The 14,227-nt window shown below is 49.3% G+C and overlaps 1 protein-coding gene across 5 annotated transcripts in view; it reads right to left on the bottom strand.

Annotated features, from left to right (window-relative positions):
* CD80 (CD80 molecule) overlaps window positions 1-14,227 on the bottom strand; it is a 30,636-nt gene that overhangs the window by 14,322 nt on the left and 2,087 nt on the right. The window contains exons 1-2 of one of the 5 annotated variants that reach the window (XM_037378024.1): window positions 12,004-12,155; window positions 11,753-11,847 (exon numbers count right to left, since the gene is read on the bottom strand). In XM_037378024.1, the coding sequence (XP_037233921.1) occupies window positions 11,753-11,834 (82 nt within the window). In that variant the 5' untranslated portion in view covers window positions 11,835-11,847; window positions 12,004-12,155. Of the gene's footprint in view, window positions 1-2,670; window positions 3,026-11,752; window positions 12,156-14,227 lie in introns of those variants that run through there. The other 4 variants (XM_037378023.1, XM_037378022.1, XM_037378021.1 and 1 more) reach the window with 4 other exon arrangements.

Here is a 14,227-nt window from a genome sequence, read left to right on the forward strand (position 1 = left end):
CCAAGGCCAAGGCAGATGGTTGGGCTTTTGGCTGGGTTTGTGCAGCCTTCAGGATGATGCTTATCCCTGCACACCCTGCTTTGTTAGTCCAGGAAGTCGCGCTGCAATAGGTTTGCCCTGCTTGCCTCAGCCTCACTACCTTAGCACCCATCTCCGGTAGTGGGAGATACCCATCTACTGCACTCCATTGACTGAGAGCAGAAAAACAAGGAAATAGCCAGCCTCAGGACAGACGAAATTTAAATTCCTTCTGCCATCCCTGAAGAACAGATCTCAGTAAACATGTCTGAGAAAGAAAGCAGGGATGTCCTGGCCAGGCGCAGCATCACCCATCCGTGGAGGTAAGACCCCATGTGCAAAGCCTCTGCCTGACTGCTTGAAAAAGCTGAGTCTAAGAACTGCCACCCACCCCAGAAAAGTCTGGCTGATGCTGGCTCACACATTATTGTCACAGCTAATGCCTAACCACAGCCATGCTGTCCACAGGCACAGAGTGCATCGCTCAGGGTGCGCCTGGGGCGCTGTGACATTCGGATTCAGCTGAAACATCCAAAACTGACATAAGCTTGCTGCCAGCCAGGGCTCATTTGCTTAGCAGTGACTCCCAGATCCCTGGGACACTGTCACACAGCTGACAGTGAGACCCCTGTGGCATGCTGACCTGTGCCCAGCAGCACACCCTGATGATGTGCTTTGCAATGCTCCAGCTGCTGGTGCAGGAGGGAGACAAGCAGATGCTCAGCCAGTGCCCTGGCACAGCTGGGTCTTGGGGCAGCACAGAGAGAAGCCTGCTGAAGTTAAGCCCAGACAGCAAGCCTGGGATACAATATAAAATAAGCTTTTACCTCCTTCTCCCATGGCTCGCCTACCCTGTCCTGCTTGCACGCCCCTCTCCGAGCAATTTCACAATGCTTTACGTTAGATCTGTAGGAAACACATTGAAAAATGCTGGGGAGGTCCTGGCAACACTATGGAATGTTTTAATATGAATTAAATAGAATGGAATATGTAATTAAATGAGTAACTTCTCATTTAACTGGTTTCCCTCCACTCAGTCACTTCATTGGCCTTCCAAAGGGAAAGATTCAAACACAGTTTTTTCCCCCCACCACTTGTACTTCCCCTTATCATGCACTGCAGACTCTGAGCAACCAAACTGGGGCAGACCAGGAGCCCACTCAGCCTGCTGGCTTGTGTCAGCCAGCAACTGGTAGCAAAATGGCAGAAAAAATAGTTCTTCCACGCCACACGGGATAAGAACCACCATGCCCTGCCAACCTTTGGCAGTCAGGAAGTTTGGGATTTCTTGGCATCGGCAGTTTAATCACTACTGCTAGACCTACCCTTCAGGAAGAGCTCTTGCCCCTTCAGGAATGCACATACACTTTTGGCTTCCACAACATCCTGTGATGATGAGTTGCACAGTTTGATTACATGCTGTGTGAAAAAACATTTCCTTCTGTTCCCCTTAAAGCAGCCTACTTTAGGCTGTGATTCTTGAAGTTCCTCCTCCCACATGTCTGCATGCATTTGTGTGTGTACATGTTTTTTTTCCCCTTGACCACATCACTGCTTATTCTCACAGTTCAGCTCTTACTATTGCTGGAGACACTCACAAAAGGAGCCAGTCAAACTTTGGGACTGTGGAGCCTCATAAAGACAATTTTCTATTTTCTTTTGCAGCAATAAGGGAAGAGTAGGCGTACAGTAAATGTCAGGGTGACATCGCATCATGAGTTGCATGAGGTTGTCCACGCCTTGCCCCTAAGAGTCTCCTTTGCAACCAAAAGGAGAACAAAAACCTTCTTGGCAGTACATGTGCAGGGGCTGGAAACTCCTACTGATGTCACATCTACCCTTAAAAGGCTCTGCACTTTTGAAACTGCAACCTGTATGCTGCAAACCTGAAGGAACCAAAGTCCACGAAGAGTCATTCAGGCCCACAAAAGTCCCCTTTCACTTTAAAGGTGAACTGCAAAGCAAAAATGAAAATTCAGTTCTGTCCCATTTCTGTGCTGAATACTCTCTGTAGCCAGGCTGTGGGGGAGGTATCCACCATGGAAATAATTTTTAATGACTTTTCTAGAAAAAAAGATCCCTCCTCTTCCCACCCCCTGAAGCCCAGCTGCTCCCTTGCTGTGCATGCACATCACTCTGTCACTGGAAGCTCGCAGTGCTGAACCGATGAAAGGGGCTGACTTTCTGTTCCCAGGGCAGAAAAACACGTTTTATCCAAACCATGTCTGTGCTGCAGATGCCCCATATGGAAGGGCTAATTAGAACAGAAAGGTGAGTGCAGAGAAAAACAGTCCTTTCTTTGTTCCAAGAGTCAGCAAGCAGGAAAGCTGCTGAGCCTGTATCCCTATTTCTTTCACTCCTTGCCCAAGTCCATGTTTCAGAAATTCCCCAGCTACAGAAAGCTTAGTTATCCTGACCACACATACAGTCAGGCGGTACAGGAGAGCAAATTGCTTCTGGGACAGAAGTCCTGCAGAGATGTTTGTCTGTAAGAGGCAGTAAAAGACCATGCAGTGCTTTAGAGAAGCAGCGTTGAACTGTTGGAAACCTGCAGATAATTCCCGGTGAACAGAAATTTCAAAACCATTCTCTTTTCCCTCTTTTCCCCTTTTCTCTGCCCTTCTGAACTGCTTTGCCTTTTTTTGGTCTTACCTCGTGTCACCTCACTTTGCACACAACCCAGAAAGCAACACACATGAAAAGAAAGGTCCTTCTTGGTGAGCCTGGAGTCCTTTGCCCCTGTGTAAGCAGCAGGTAAGACAGTGCAACTGCACAGTTTTTCAACCAACAGTGCTGCAAAAACCTCTGAGGCAAATTGTTGGTGGCCCTCCCAAACCAGGAGGGTCAAACCAGCCTTGCATTGCTTTTTTCCCATAGGGCTCCCTAGTTCTCTTTGCAGCGGCAGCTGGTCTCCCTACTCTTAAATTACTGGCATCACTGAACTTTGCCTAGGACCATGCACCTGGGACTCCCGCTCTGCTGGGGCGCTGACATCTTTCTTGCCCTCCACCCGTGCATGGGTTGGAAAAAGGGACTCGGGCCAGCTCTGGGAAGAGGTGCACATCACGTTGTGGTGAGTCAAGGGCATTTCTCATAACAGGGGCTGGGCCAGCTGAGGAAACCCATCTTGTGGGGCTGTGGCTTTCTCCTGGGCAGCCATCCCCTGGGGTCAGTGCGGGAATCATACCTAACAGTCCCCAGGTAATTCTGCAGCTCAGGACCCTCATTTTCTGCGAAAAGCACATTCACCCCAAGCTTGCAGGATTTACCATTTGAGGACAACACAGTATTTTACAGGGATTTCCAAGCAAGACAGATCATCAGTTGAAAAACTGAGGAATTTTGAAAAGCTGTCTTCAAAGGACCAGACACTGCCCCTCAGTCTTTTCTTTATCCCAGGTGATTTTACCAGTGAGGAATCAGATTCTCCTAAAGCTTTCCATGGAGTAAAAATTCAGCAAACATCCTGTGCTACCCTGGAATATGTGAAGAAATGCTTTGTATTTAAATCAGTGTTGTGACAGACCCTGTGAATACACTGATCACAGAAAGACCCCATCAGATGCCCAGATACCTTCTATGGGGAGATATCATTTCATAATAAATGCATAAAAACACTGCTTTGCTCTGTGTGTCACTGTAAGAACCCTGTGCCATGAGGAAGATGGGATGAAAACAGAGAAAAGCAGGTGCTGGTAGGCCCTGTTGGCTGTCTTCTTTAAGGAGTCCATGACTGCATATTAACCCGGTCATGAGTGCCTGGCAAACCTCCTAGGCTCCTTCTACCCAGACTCCGCTCCAGCAAGCAGAAGCACGCAAAGGGAGGTCTCAGCATGCAGAGAAAGGAGGAGCAGCCCTTTCCCCTTGCACAACCCCAAGCCCAACCTTGCGGTCATGAACCATGGGTCTGCTGCTGCTCTAATCTTCTCTGGCAAAGCAAAGCAACTGCAAACCTGGCTTTGCTGATGCCACATTGATCTCTTGCGAAGTCCATGTTCCCTTACTCATCCCAAATGCAGCGAGAGAGAGGAGCAGAAGAGAAGGCAGCCTGAAGAAAAGCAGCGATGCACTTCATTCGGCAGCAGCTCCACTCAGTCTCGCTTCCCCATACCCGCTCATGCTAGTCAAGCGTGTGCCTGCAGCACTTAAGTGACCGGATTAATCCTAGTTTACGATGATGTCATGGCAGGCCTGAGGTAGGGAAATGGTTTGAAAAGGGTTTTCTAAAAGTTCATCTCTGCTTGCTTCTGCACTGTAACCTCAGGGCGCCCTGCTGGAGCAGTACAGCAAGAGCACGGCACCCCTTATGGGGCTTTATGCACTTCCCATCTTCACATTGCCACACTCTCAAACAGAACAGTAACCTTGCTTTGCCCGGCTCTACACTGCTTGATTTGGCAGTGATAATAATACCGCCATGGTGTTTTGGTTTCAGCAGCCTTCATTCCATTTTAATGCTGCTTTGTTTCGTGTACAAAGCCTTTAGTGAAGAATTCCTTGAAGTCGTGAAGCAGCTGTGAAAACCAAAGGACACCTTCCTGCATCTGTAGGCAGAAAGACAACCCATCTTTGGAGGAGGTGCACTAATCCCGTTTGTTTTTTTTTCCAGCACCATGCTGACTCAGGGCCCTATTGATGACAAAGGGAATGATCAATTGCTTTTGTCTCCCTAAGCATACTTTGATAAGCAGTAATGTACTGTAGGTAACACTCATTTTAGAGTGGCTCACATGGCACTGTCAACACATGGTGGTGTCCGACGTGGGCTCAGTTTCTTAGACTTGCAGTGCTCCCACTGAAGCCCTCTGACTGCAGTCTCCTCTGCACGTTGCAGAACGAATGCTCTGCTTTCTCCAGTCTTAATTGCTGCTCACCAGAATGCAGATTTCACACCACACTGTTTGTCTTTTGCCACAAAATCCAGCAAGGCAACCCAGCCAGACAGGTAATGAAAAGCAGTGCTGTTACTGAGTCACAATTGTCAAAAACCTGGCTTCAAAGGGAAGGGAACTCTATTAATCATGAAAAAGTTCCATGATCTGCAATTAGCAACTGAGAAGACAAAAGGGAATCTGAAATACTTTGGTAAAGCGGCTTGCTACAGCCCTGGGGCAGCTCCAGCCAGCCGGTACCACTCCCCCTTGCTCCAGCTCATGTTTCAGTACTTCTTGAGACAGAAGATCTACTGCTTTCTGAGTCACCAGTGCCCTGGCTGGGACAAGCCCACTGCCCTGGGTATGTCCAGTCTACTTTGTTTTTAACTTGAGTAAGATCGTAACTCTTCACAAGTCGGTTGGCAAATTTCTAATCTCGGCACTATCTGGGAGGTCAGATGCAAGCAAGGGGCTGGAAATGAGACGCCCAAGTATCTGGGGCTGGGAAGGGGATGATAGAATGTCTTGAGATCTTCCCCTTCGCTGTACAGCCTTCCACGTGGGTGTTGCTTGAGGGGAGGAGAGGAAAGAGGGTTTGCTTATCTCCATATTCATATCTCATACCAGCAGGGACATCGGCAATGGGGACGGAAGGATGTCTTTGCATTGGGGAAAGGAGCAAAGGGAAGAGTCCTTCTGAACCTTCTCCCTTTCTCCGTTCCCAGCATGCGGAGTGGGTGACCCTGCTACAACAAAAAAAGGCAGGGGGGTCACTAAATCTGGATGTCCTCAGAAGATTTGCATATCTTAGGTCTTTTCAAGATCAAATTCCTGCAACTGGCTCAGCACTCCTAGGATTTCCCAGTTTGGGGGCAGAAACTAGATGTGGCGGTTGTGTAAGACAGGCCTTTGGGGGAGATTTGTCGCACACAAAGACAAAAATAATTTTTTCCCCTGCAGACTCTGTCTCTCGCTGACTGGATCACTTTGTACTTCCTCTATATTTATCTCCCAGCTGAAGATGTTTTCAGATAATTTTCCTAATTCCTCCAGTACCACTGCCATGCATACTGCTGTCCTCGCAGCACAGCTTTTTGAAGTTGAGGTCCTTCCCACTGCTTAAAGCCACGGTTTTTCTTCAGTGCTTGCTAAATCTCACTGTCTCATGTGCTCCCCAAGTAGCCAGCCCTCTCTTGAAACTAACAGAAGGTGAAAGTGCCCAGTAAGCAGGAAAATGAAGTATGATACCTCTTGCATAAGCCCACTCAAAATTAGAATTTATTTATTTATTTATTTATTTATTCTAAAGTACTTGCCCACAGCCATAGCAATATTCACCAGTGCAGCTCACAACGCTACAGGCCTGCCAGCCATTATCTTATTACAAAAACCTGGTCCCTGCTCAGGCAGTAACTCACTAACGCTGTGCAGATGATAACCTTGCCAACAGCCCCACAGCTGGAGGACTGGCTGGAGGAGAGGTTAAACAGCCCTATATGACTGCAGCATGGTGGCTGGTAATTAACTGAAGGATGACTAAGGAAATGAGACCAAAGCAGTCTAGAGGTGTCTGAAGCTACAAAAGCCGCAGAGGGAGTGAAATGAGGGACTTGGGCAGGGACCACTGGAGGCACTGGCTGGGAACATCTCAGGGCAGGGTGGCGTGGGGCAGGGGCTCTCTCGGCTGGTGGGAAGCAGCGTCTGACGGCGAGGTCTGTTCAGACTGAAGGACTTTCCCTGGCACAGGGATAAAATCCTTGTCTGCCAGGCATTTAGGACTACACCTGCTATGGTGAGAGCAGCAGTGCACAGACTTGCCTCAGTGGTCTTTTCTAACAACTTTTTATATGGACCAGTAGCATTCTGGGCTCTCCAAAAGGTGAATGTCTTTTGAGCACAGTATCACTCGAGATGCCACCATTAGCCAGCAGTCAGCACTTTTGTTTTCAGCCAGGGAGTCCCCTGGGACCAATGATATTTTAAAAGCATAATAGTGAAAAAGCAGAAGCAAAGCCTGTGGCATTTCCTCATTGGGAAAGATTTACATTTTCTCAAATGACCTCCTGAGACTCCCAATGGTGAAGTCCCTCCAAGGGGACAGAACAGCTACAATGAAACACAAAGTTCATCTATTTGGAAACAAAACCTACATCCTTTTGCCAAGCACAGACTTCACTGTGTTCAGCACACTTAGCTTTCCACCTCATGAAAAACACCGCATCCACATGTGCGCAGCGTTTATAGTAGGAAACACATGTTTAAAAGGAAGGAGAGCTCCTCTGAACATGGAAATTCTCCTCCAGCCTGGCACAACCTCGGCGTGCAGCCAAACAACAAACTGCCACAGATCTCATGCCTTCTCCCCACAAGCAGAGGGGATCTTGCTCCCCTTTCCCTTTCAATCCCATGTACTCCCAGTACTTCCCTTGCAGGGCTCTCCAGAGGCTGGCTCAGTATGCCGCATTGGTATAAACAAGGGAAAAAAAAGAAACTAAGCTGGAAGGCAAATTAGATCATCCAAGGATCAGACATGTACCAGAACTAGTGCAAAGGAAAGGAGAATCGCATAGCCCGAAGCAGCAGAAAAAGGAGCAGAATTACACCTTTTGGTGGCAGTGACCTATTTGGGTCCCTCAGCTGTGCAGTCTGTCTGCATCCCCCTCCAGGGTACACAGCATCAGGTGTAAAAGCAAACTGAAAAGAGCGGGCTGACCTCTGCAGAAAACTAACTCATCACAAGTGAGGCAGGGGGATAACTCTGTCAGTGGCAGCTTTCATCTGTGTCAGATTAATTACATCTATTAAACCATGCTTGTAAGCCAGGATGGAGGCAGCAATGAGCAGGAAAGGTGTGAGGGCGTACAGGGTGCCAGCTTCTGCTGGTAACCTACCGCAGCGTGTAAAAGCTTCAGCCCCAAACTTTGCATGCTTAAATACAGGAATGTCTGACACTCACATTGCAAAAAGGATACAAATGTCTCAGCGATCCAAGAAATGCAAAAAAGCTGTTGCCCTCAGAGTAATGTGAGCTCACTGGAGTTACCTGGGTTCATTCTGATCTAACCGGAGAAAGGAAACAATGTGGGTGAAAAGAATGTTCGACTGGTAGCTTCACAAACTCTGTATGCAGGTGTATAACTGTATTTTGGCTGTGTAAGAATGTAGCTTGTCTATGCTTAATTTTCTGGGTTTTTTTTTTTTCTAAAGTTTTACTTAAAAAAACACAACAGAAGAAGTAAAACAGAGTCTATATGCAAAAGCAGGAGCCTTTAGTTGGGTTTCTTTTTCTCCAAACAAGCTGTTACAGCAGTTTCACTCTGGATAGACAGACAGACAAAGGCGTTCCTTAGTTCCACCACTCTTATTTTTGAACCAAAGATACTTCTTTTCTGCATGTCTGGAACAGGAGGAGACAGAAACTCATCCAAAAAAAAGAAATTAAAAACCAGCTGAAGGCAGCAAGAGCAATAAGACAGAAACTCAATTTGCATCCAGTGATCAAGTGGGCAAATCCGGTATGTGAAGAAAAATTTCTGCCATCTCCACCATGAAATCTGCCCTAGGGGCAACCCATACCAGAGCTGGCATGGAAACCAGATGCCATGCACCTAAAGCTCATTGCTAGACCCTTCATTATTTGGGAGTGGCCACAAAACAGGGAATCTTTCTCGTTCTCAACCCACTTCATCCCTCTGAAACCAAGCTCCGCTCCGAACTCTTTATTGGCAGCAGCATGCAAGAGGGGATTCCCAGAGCAAGTTACTTGTGAGCCAGTGCTCACTGACAAGGTGGAGGGAAGTGGATATTCCCCCCTCCCTCCACTCTCCAATAACTCAGAAAAGCTGCAGGGATTTTCCTCAAAACTTCCCAAAAAATTTCACCACTGGGAAGAAACCAAGAACTAGGTGGGTCCCCAGTCAGAATAAATGACTCCAGGGAAGGTTAAAAGGAATACTCCATGGACACAAAGCCAGGCTCACTGGGTTCCTGCAATCAGTGCCTATGCCGTGTTTGCACCGGGGCAGGGAAAGGGCATACTGAGTGACTTCTAGCAACATTTTCCTAGTATAATAAACTGGGACTGAGAACATCCTACAATTTGTAGGTAGGTGTGAAGGTGCAATGGCAGGAGAAAAAAAAAAGCCTATGGGGATACCGACAATACGCTCAGACTGTAAATAAATAAGTTTGTCCTGTAATCAGGGCTGTTCTGCCACTTTTCCGCTGTGCTAAGGCAGCAGGGTGTTCACACACATCAGCGTCTCTAGCAGCAGATAACATCTCAGAAGCAGCTCTAAATTACACTGGCATTTCAGTGGGTCACCTCAGGTGGACCCCAGAGTAGCAAAATTCAATTCAAGGGGAAAGAAATGTATCTACCTAGCTTGGGCATACACCATTTCCTATGAAATACAACCTTCAAATCATTCTTTTTAATTAAGCCCCCCATTAATGCCTTCTACTGCTATGATGTAAAAATTCAGCCTGACATTCCCCATATTAGTATTTTACTCGCACAGGGTAGGCAGAGAGCACCTGCTTTCATCCTAGCATGCTGCCTGACCTTTTGGAGCACTACGGCACCAAGGTGTGCAAGGACCAGGACATCTGGGCTAAATCCAAGGCTGCAAGATGTAGCCGCAGGCTCTGGGTGCTGGCCTTGCCAATGCCTTGACGGGGTTATGAGCACCCTCATGAGCAGAGTGGTGTCAGTTCTGTAAATGCTGGCCTTGGTGACTCGCTTAACAAGGCGTGGGAAGTCACTGGCAGGGCAATGGCAGACTCCTAGGGCTTCACCATTTTGTTACGGCAAGGTCAGAAGTTGGTCCTTGTGGTCCCTGTGGGCGACCTAGGGAAGGCATCACCCACGAGTCCCAGTAAGGCTTTTAAAACCACTCCTTTGTGGGTACTGTACCATGTATTTTCAAGGGTCACTAACATAGGAATACCTCTTTTTGGAGAGAAAGGTGGCAGGGTGTGTGTGCGTACATGCTGAGAGAGAAAGAAAGTGCATCAGCTGTGCTGTTCTTACCAGTCTGCCAAGCAACCTGCTCCTGAGGCACCGGGACTTCCACAGACTCATTGCATGGGAAGCATCTAACAATTATGCCCCTAAAGCTGATACAATGCTTTTAAAATAGTATTTTTTTCCCCACTCCACCTCGCACAGAATCAAACCCCAGAATTTTGTGATTGATCAGATTTGGAGAAGTAAGTCTTCTCAGCCACAGGATGACCAGATCCTGCTGGCCTATGGATTTGTGTTTTGTGTTCCCTACCCCAGGCACCTCTCCCCACATCTCCCAGCCCATTCCCAAGCCCTTGGAACCACCATGCTCCTTACAGGCTTCTCGCAGCTGCCTTCTGCCCTTCCTGTTGGCTACGCATGAGGAGGGGCAGTGCGGGTTTTGGCTGTTTGGGTGCTGCTCACTGGCACTGCTAGCCAGTGACTTCCACATAGCGGACAAGGACACCACATCTCTGCTAGCTCTGCCCTCCTGTCAAATTCGGTGGAAACTGGGCAGGGGATTTGAAAGTCACGAGCAGGGAACTAAGACACAGATGGAGAGATGGAAAGCATGATAAACTATCATTCCCTTAGTAAACCATACAGAAAAAGGTACAACCATCAGAACACCTAGTTTCCTATTATCAAACTCCTATGTCTACTACTGGATATTAGCATGTATCAGACTGTATATCCAAGTATTGCACATCTTTAGCCTTGGAATCAGCATCCTTTTCAGGGAAATAACATGACTGGTGAATTACCACATGCTCGTAATTACAATAACATATCACCAGCTCTGAAATTATGGAGAGAGAAAGAGTTCTGCACGTGATAGATTGTTTGCCCGTTGCAGCATGGGCAAAATACATCCATACTTCTCAAACACAGAGGTAGGGGAAGGAATGCAGGGGAAAACAGGAGAGCAGAGATCTCACAAGCGGTATTTGAGGTGGTTGCTTTCTTTACAAGTGAGCTTTGTGATTCAATCTCTGTTAAATTCTCTGAGTTTTGTTTTAAGATTCTGAGACGGAAACTCAAAATGAAACTCAGCATCAAATATCTCCCAGTTTCACAACATCAGCATGAAAACCTACTAATTTTACATCACTTGATTTTTAATCAAAGCCTCAGTTCAGCCCAGGTTTGCTCTAGAGTATCATTAGCTGCAATGAAACACTGAAATTGCCAATAAGCACAACCTATTTTGCATCCACAATGAACCCCGGCTCAGAAGCGAGTTTTGTGTGGTTTCAAGGTTAACATTTCACACAGCTGAGAAGACTCATCCCAAGCCTCTTGAGGTAAGGAAGGACCTGTGGACTTTAGTGAGCTTTGCAGCAGGTCCTTAGAGGATGGGGGACAACCCTTGCAGTCCTCCAACTGGGACTTGTGTCATTGGAGAAAACATCCACTGTGTGCTGCACTGCCCATGTGGCAGAGACCCCTCCGACCCACCACCCTGCCCTGTCTTCCCCACCACACACTTACTTTTAGCCCTCCAAAAACCTATAGAAACGTCCCCACCACTGAAGCTGAAGCCCAGGGAGCCATGTGCTCCCTGAAGAGGTCATCTGCCCCAAAAACACCCACCTTCCCCTCACCCCCGCTGGGACGGGTGAACGCCTGGCCCCTCTGGGGCTGGCAGCCTGGCCATGGGTCCCTCAGTGCTTGCTGCCACGGTTAGCAGAGCCATCCACCCCAAACCTCGGCCCAGCCTCAGGCCCAGTAGAAGACACCAGAACGAGTGCCCTGGGGGCCGCCATCGCTGCCGGCTGGCACACGGGTGCCGCTGCCCACCCGGCCCCAGCGTGCCCACTCCCGCACTCCCACACCGGCTGCCCCTGCTTACCTGAACTGAGGCAGAGCAGCACGAAGAGCCCAAGCCCCAGCCACCTCCTCAACGCCAGCGAGGCAGCGGGCAGGCACGCCATCTTCCTTTAGCTCCTGGGCCGTGGGGAGAGGGGGACAGTTAGGGAAATGGTGCCTGAGGAGCCACAGCACCCGCCGCCACTCCCCTCTCCTTCCTGCCTGCTGCCGCCTCCAAAAAACGCAAGCACAATCCCCGTCAGCCCCGTTTGCCTCCCCGGTGCCCTGGGGTACCTGGGCCAGCAGCCCTGAGGCAGGGAGGAGGCTGGGGGCTCAGCGGTGGCCCATGGGCACCCGGCTCCTGCTGCAGGGCCGCCGAGATGTTGGTTGCCCGTGGGGGAAGGCCAGGCAGCTGGCGGGCGCTCGGCATAAGTCACCTCACGCCCGCCCACGGCTTCCTCACGGGGCGTCCGTAAGGCTGCATGCTCCCCGCCCCCGCTGCCCTGGGATGGGCACCATGCTGCCCTCGCCCCTCGGTGCCCGCCAGGACGTGCCTTTCGTGAGCGTGTCGGGCTGAGGGGACGGGAAGATGTCAGGCTGAGGGGACAGGCAGGTGTTGGGCTGAGGGGACAGGAGGGTGTCCGGCTGAGGGGACGGGAAGATGGTGGGCTGAGGGGACAGGTGGGTGTCGAGCTGAGGGGACGGAAAGGTGTCGAGCTGAGGGGACAGTCGAGCTGAGGGGACAGTCAAGCTGAGGGGACAGTCAAGCTGAGGGGACGAGAGGGTGTCAGGCTGAGGGGACAGGCAGGTGTTGGTCTGACAGAACAGGACAGGGCCCTGCCCACGGCCAGCAGGGGTGAACCTCAGTGTCTGGCACCACTGGGGAGTCTCAGGTTGGAGTTTAAAATGCGACCAAGTGAAACACCTGACACTGGGAATAATCCTGTAAGATTGTATTTGAAATTAAAATAATGAAAATCATGAATGAAAAGGAAATTAAAATAGCATTCCAACATCATTTCAGGCCCAGCTGGATGTAATCCATCAAGTTCAGCTACATAAAGAAAATTTAAAACAGATGTCCCGAGCTGCGCGTGTTGGCCATCACGGCTGAGCACCCACACGGGGAGTGGCTGCTGGGACCAGACGGGCTCCAGCAAGCACCCACCAGCGCTGGTGGGCCAGGCAGGGGGAGCGCCTGCCTTCCCAGCACCAGGCCCCCTCCTCCAGCAGGCACCCACCACTCACCCATGGCACCCACCACTCACCCATGGCACCCACTGCTCACCCACGGCACCCACCGCTCACCCACGGCACCCATTGCTCATCCATGGCACACACTGCTCGCCCATAGCACCTATGGCTCACCCATGGCACCCACCACTCACCCACAGAACCCATGGCACCCACCACTCACCCACAGCACCCATGGCTACCCATGGCACCCACTGCTCACTCATGGCACCCACCGCTTGCACATGACACCCATTCATGGCACCCACAGCTCACCCATGGCACCCACCACTCTCCCACACAGCACCCATGGCTCACCCACAGCACCCACCACTTGCCCACAGCACCCATGGCTCACCTGTGGCACCCACGGCTCACCCACGACACCCACCACCAGCCCCCTCCCCCTGCTCCCCAGCTCGCCCAGGCTGCGGACAAGGCAGGGGAGAGGCACGGGCCATCCCTGCTCTAAAGCCTGGAAGGGCAGAGCCCTCACAAACCTGAGCAGCCAAACAAAACCAGTCTGAAGCAAATCCTAGGTACAAAAACAAACCACGTATTTACTAAGAGCCCGAGGGAGTAAATACATGCTAAGTGATGTAGATATGTACAGATACTGCACACCCTCCTGCAAAAATAAAACAAACCCCGGTACAATGTAAGGGGTTATATTTAGCTGTAATAATCACAACGAGAGAGTTACACACCAATGAAACCCTGATCTTCCTCAAGGAAAAAAATAAAGTGCAAATGCAAACTGAGATTAAAATCATTGATTTCCATGCAGATTTCTGGCTTGCTGATTTAAATTACTTTGATTTAAAGCAAATGCCTCCTTTTTATCAGAAATGATTTGCCGCTATGTTGCTCCAGTTTTTTCTCAGTATAGCTTCCTTGAATTAGATAGATTAGATGGACTGATTCAGAAGTGAATTAGGCTTATTGGATCGTAATATAAATCAGAGATTTATTTTGACATAATTAACTGGGTGTATTCTATAGAGAAATCAAACACCAGAACAAGAACAGGTTACAACTTTTCTGTAGAGAATAAATTATCATTGTGTATGAAACGGCAGAGAGGAGGTTGCTGCTGAATCAGACTGGGGCTCTGTGTCTCTCCATTGCGAGGTTTCCAGAGCACGTGTTTTGTGATTTGGGTTCTGATTGAAATCCTGTACGCTCGTACTCTACCTGTGCATTTTCTAACAGGACCATGGGCACCATTTGCAAATGCAGATGATACTAGGACCGTGTGTTTACATGCAAGTGTTTCCATGGTACT

This window comes from Falco rusticolus, chromosome 2 (genome assembly GCF_015220075.1).
Source record: "Falco rusticolus isolate bFalRus1 chromosome 2, bFalRus1.pri, whole genome shotgun sequence".
Classification (NCBI taxonomy): Eukaryota; Metazoa; Chordata; class Aves; order Falconiformes; family Falconidae; genus Falco; species Falco rusticolus.